The sequence below is a fragment of the Geospiza fortis genome, unplaced genomic scaffold (assembly GCF_000277835.1).
Source record: "Geospiza fortis unplaced genomic scaffold, GeoFor_1.0 scaffold54, whole genome shotgun sequence".
Taxonomy (NCBI): domain Eukaryota; kingdom Metazoa; phylum Chordata; class Aves; order Passeriformes; family Thraupidae; genus Geospiza; species Geospiza fortis.
In genome coordinates, this window is record NW_005054301.1 from 5,769,667 (window position 1) to 5,775,348 (window position 5,682).

The window sequence follows — 5,682 nt, forward strand, 5'->3', positions numbered from 1 at the left end:
CTGCTTTCAGGCAAATCTTGGTGAGGAAGATGCTGTTATCTCTTAGATAAGATATGAAAGAGCAGAACTGATGGTTTTAGGGTACTTACTTAGTGGCCATAGTATTAACTGAATTGTTCACATCAAACATCAGTTCTGGTAATTACCTTCTTCCTAAATTTCTCCTGCAGTTTGCACCGGACAGAGGATTTTTCTACACTCTGTGCCAGGTTGTCATGAAAAACTGTTGTGCAATGGCATGTGCCTGCCATCTGCTCTTAAAGGGGCAGCTATAGCTCAAAAGTGTAGGGGAATCCACGTCCATTTCCAGAAGTGAACACAGCCACTCAGTAAGATCTCCTTTTTCACAGGTATCCTTTCCAGCTGCATAAATCCTACCTGACCTACAGCAGGCAGAAGGCTACTAGGCAGTGAGATTTTTGAGTGAAAACTTGGCAGAAAGAAAATGTCTTTAGGTAACTTAAGCACAACCTCTGGTCAGCCTTTGGGAAGAATGCAGTCTGAGCCTGGCTAGAGCAGAAAAAAAATAAAAGTAATAGAATAACAAAGGCATGGGAGAAGTATTGAGAGAAAGAGACAGATTAAGGATCAAGACAGTCCACTGCTGAAGCAGGAAAAGTCAGAGGAAAATCCTGTGTGCTTCTGCCCACAAAAGTCAAAAGGCAGTAATCCAGATACTGCAACAGCTCACTAGCAAATTAACTTCAGATTTCACTAAAAAAGTTACTGGAAAAAACAGATTCAGCCGAAGAACAAATAACTAGGGTAAGGATGATATTTCAGAGAAGATGCTAACATTTTTTTGACAGTGTGCATAGCAGTAAGGTTCACTGAAGCTCAAGGACTAATATCAGTGGGAACAGCTGATCTGTGGGAATGAAGAAGTGAACAGATGCTGGGCAGTAACCACAAGACAAAGCAAGGGAATTAACAGCTTTGAAAGTGTAATGGGCATGTAGCTTTACCATCTGGTTGTCCTGAGAAGCTCTCCAGAAGGTAACTGGGCTGAATCAGTGTGAGAGAAAGGAGACTTTAGAATGACTCCTAATGATCTTAAACAAGAAAGGAAATGAGCAAGCGTTAAGGTCAGTGAAATGATCAAAGAAAACTTTAGAACAATATAGCTGCTGACAGCTTGCCAGCACCACTTAGGAAAGACATGATGAAAAGAAAACTTCTCATCAGTCTGTTTAACTTGCTGTTGAGTAGTGGCTTGATACCCTGTGGTACAGCTAGGGGTTCTTTGCTTAGGATCCCAGAGAGTTTCTACCACAACAATAGTGATTCCATGGGTCTAGATGATAGAACAGGATGTATCCTTAGCACCTCTCATCCCCAAAGACTGTAAAGTAGTTAAAATACAATGTGCCAGACGCTGAGGTTTATACCCGATAAGCACTGAAGAGACCACACTAGTGCAGGTGAGATCATGCTCACTGATGAGAAGTGGTTACCTCTGGCAAGAAATGTGTCAACTGTTCTGTAGTGGTTACATGGCTGTAGTGTAGAGTCATCTGTGGGCTGGGGCCAGCTGGGAGGAGGAATCCAGTGGGGTCCCACAGGACTGTCCTGGCTCCAGTATTACAGTGTAATGACTTGGAGGATGGAGTGGAGGGACAAAGCATCAGACAGTTCAAAGCTGGGAGGGAATTGTGGATACTTGAGAGGACTGGCATCCATCCAGTGCTATCTGGAGATGTTGGTTGAAATAAGCAGCACTGATCTTCTTTCTTCTGGTTGCTTTAATAGAATCCAATACAGCATGGCCCCAGGCTAGTTACACCCAAGCTTGTTAAGAGCAAAAATTGTGACACACTGCTGTACCAAATTAGAGATGAAAGGAGACAACTACTTGCACTCCTTCAACCCTTAGGCATCAGTCACAGAGAGCAAGGGTATTACAATTAGAAAAAGAAAAACAAAACAAAAAAACTCTTTAAGAGTCAGGCCAGGGCAGGTGAGACCATTTAGAAGCAGGCCATGATCAGGAAGTGACAGGGGAGTATTACTCATCTCAGGGAAATACCCTCTGATGAGTCTAGTGCAAACATCTCGAGACTTGTTGACTTGGCAGCCCCTTCCTGTCCTCAACCAACTTAAACGTATTCCTGACCTTGTCACAACATTTCCTTTGTTCCTGCAGGTGCTGGGTTTATATAACACGCTGAACCCTGAGGCATCTGCTTCGCCCTGCTGTGTTCCCCAGGACCTGGAGCCACTCACTATCTTGTACTATGTTGGGAGGACCCCCAAAGTGGAGCAGCTCTCCAACATGGTGGTGAAATCCTGCAAGTGCAGCTGAAAGGCCCCCTGGCCCACCCAAAGCCAAGGAAAAAACTGTCAGCACCCACTCTCCTGCTCCCAGGCTAACACAAAGAGAACTGGGGGTCAGAGACTACGCATGCTGAGGGCCAAGTGCCAAACCTTGAGAGTCTGGCAGCCCTTGGGGATTTCTTCTGGAACACTCCTTGGTCGTCTTGGCAGTGTAATGTTCCTTCTAGGAAGTACTTTGATGACACAAACGCCACTCTCCAAAATGGCTGGACAGTTGGTGTGGAAGAAAAGGATAATGTGGAAGAACGGCAGTGTATTTGAATGCTGGGTGGTTGAGATGGGAAAGCAAGAGAATGAGAAAGCAGGTGAAAGGGAGAATGGAAAAGGGGAGATGTTTTCTATTCTTGCTTTAGCTATCTTAAGACCTCAGCCCTCCCCATTAGCCTGAAGTATTAAAGGTTCTCCCTGTAGGAGGAATTTTTGAAGGTTTCCTTAGAGAAGGAAAATGCACCAAGCAGGGAAGCTGCTAAGAGAAGTGCTCAGAGATACACTTAAGACTTTTGTTCCTCAGAGCTTTGCTTCAGGAGTCCTGCAACTGAAACTGTGTCTGCAAAAACCTCTTAAGTTCAGTTGACAGATCCTGGCTATTGGGTTCCAAATGCGAACTACCAGGCTCCCAGTCAGCCTACCAAGGGTGGGCAAATACAAGGAAAGAGGGGGCTGAGTCCATTTTCAGAGGGACTGAAGTCTCCATTCAGCTCTTTTAGCTTCCTGGAGTTTCTAAGAGATGATTTCTGGGTCAGAGCAGGAGCATCTGTGGGTACCTGAATACTGGGCCTATTCATTTGTGATCTGACAAACCCCGAGGACCTCTTGTCTATTGTGGTTTGTGAGGTGCTTTGGGGTGTCCTGCACCTGTTCTGCATGATCACCTGAACTTGGTCTCACCTGCCAAGACTTAAAAATTAGTAATCTCAAAAACTTTGTACAAAATAAATATTTGGGGGGTGGGGGGAGATGCTAACTTTTTCACAAGCAAGTTTTTTGTTGGAGGGTTAGATGATTTGCTGGTTTTAAACTGCTACTGCTGTGGCATACTCAGTCTAAAATTTTTACCCTTTCCAAAATGTTTCTTCAAAAGAACAGATAGAATTTAAGTCAGCAAGAAAATTCCAAAATGGAAACTTCCTTATTACCCTCAAACTATACCTGGTGTAAATGTGCCCTGTTCAAACCTAGTCCTTCAGACATGTACATCACTGCTAGCATCTGCTTTTGACAGATTCATATAAAGCTCCCCTCAAACATAAAACACTTTCAACAATACTGTTTAAATATCCAAGGCAATGCAGTTGCCACAGCTGACAAATGTTGTATGTCCATTTGAAGACATATATGGTCTGCCAGTACAGACCTGTACATCCATGTAAATAACACACCCTTCCTCTCATGTACTGATTTCATGCTCATAAAAAAAGTTTACAGATGCTGCCCAGGCAAGAAATCAGTGTAGTCCTTTAAATGGGCTTTTGCAGCCATAGATAGTCCGAGAGGTAAAAATCTCTGGTGCTGAATGCCACATGAGACTCAGAGGCTGTCTCTGACTTGCCAAAACACAGCTACTCAGAAGTTCTATTCTAGAGACAACAGAGGTTCCTCCCTGTCTCCTCCCATTTCCTGGCCCCCAGCAACTGAGTGTAAAATGACACCTAGCTGGTTAATCACTTGTGGCCAGGGCTCTCCACAGCCAGCTCAGAATCCAGCTCGTCCATCAAGCCCTTCACAACAGTAGCTGCTTCCATATAGCTCATGTGGGGCTGCTAAACTGTGTAAACTCAAATGTCTTAATAAACCATAAACAGCCCTTCCTGAACCATCACCAGCTGGTAGAGGTTAGCAAGGGTGGGTCAGTGGAGGCAGCCTGTCAACCTGTGTGCCATTTTGGCCAGGGCACACATGGCCTGCGAGAGGCACTCCCAGTGCTTTATCCTTTTCATCTCTGGGGCTCCCTGCCACATGTGATTGCTGTGATGATGAAAGCTCTGATCAGTCCTGCAGCACGACAGTATTGCTGTGCCCTGTGCACCTCTGCATGCCCAGGCTTCCCTGCCTGCCACCTGCCCAGGGAGGGAGCAAATAAATGCATTATGACTACACCACCGTGCTGACAGACAGGCCAGAAATTTACTAGGTACAAGACTCTGTGTGTGTGTGTGTGAGAAATCCAGATGCCTATTGGCATAGGAATTCTCTCTGATCTCCTTTTAGTAGCAGCCTCAAGGGAGGTTTTGGTTTACAAGCTGCAGGCTGTTCTTTGGTCATTGTTCCTCCTGAGCCCTGGGCTGACTTCCTTGCTAGTAAACAGGGAAGCAAGGAGGGGGAGCTGCAAAGGGTTGAGCTAGAACACTTGCACACTCAAAGTTCTGTGTGGCACTTGGAGCACATCAGAACCACCCAGGATTAACCCTGGCAGCCCCTTGAGATGGGACTGTCTTACTAGCCCTTGTTCGCTGCTGCTCCTCAGTGACAGGAAGGGGTGGCAGAAAGACCAAACCTTTTGCCTCTTGGCAAAGGAGACAAAATGGCAATGGAAAATCAGGGTGAAGAATCCTGGGGTGTCCAACCAGTATAGACACAGGTATACTCATGGGAACAGTAATTTTTGGAATCAAACACATTTCAGTAACTGCTTTTCTGTTCAGCCTTCCATTTCTGTAGCAACATTTGAGAATTTGATTTCTGAGACAGGCTCTGAATTCTTTTTCTTAAAACTGAAGTAGCTTTTCTAGGGATGTTTCAGCTATAATTCAGCAACAAACTATACTAGCTGCATGGGGCTTAGCAACAGATTGAACAGGAGTAATGCTCCTGGGTGCAAGTGTACCAAAATGTTTCAGGACACTTGTGTGAGAAGGCAAAGGGCAGTTACTGTGCTGTTACTAGCTAGCAAATTGAAGAAGACAATGGGAAAGAAAAAGTGGGACCTTCATTGCCAACGCTGAATACAGCTCTCAACAGTTCCCTTTTGTTGTTTTCAGAAACAAACAAAAGCTGATGAAAACAATCCCAGCACAGTTTGTCTCTTTAACAAAGATCAATGGTTAGAAAGAGTGAAAAAAACCTATTCTGCAGTGCCATAAGGCAGATCCTACATAGATGATCAAACAACCATCTGTGCAGCCCCTGTTTCTCTGTGGCAAACTATTACAGTATGCAAAAGGCCTAGACCTGAACTTGAACACCTTGTTTTTCAGGCCGTAGTGCACTGTAGAGCTCCGAGAGGAACACTGTTTCAGTGAGTACAGAACGTACACTTACACCTCAGCAAATAATGGTCTTTGCAGATTAAATGAGTCTTTGTCCCCTGGGCTTTGAATTGGACAGGCTTTAGCAATCCCACTGGCACTT

The 5,682-nt window shown here is 44.9% G+C and overlaps 1 protein-coding gene across 1 annotated transcript in view; it reads left to right on the top strand.

Moving 5' to 3' along the window:
- TGFB3 (transforming growth factor beta 3) overlaps positions 1–4,153 on the top strand; it is a 14,967-nt gene extending 10,814 nt beyond the window's left edge. The window contains exon 7 of the mRNA XM_031064911.1: positions 2,144–4,153. Within this exon, the coding sequence (XP_030920771.1) occupies positions 2,144–2,302 (159 nt within the window). The 3' untranslated portion in view covers positions 2,303–4,153. The remainder of the gene's footprint in view (positions 1–2,143) is intronic.
- The last annotated feature ends 1,529 nt before the right edge of the window (positions 4,154–5,682 follow it).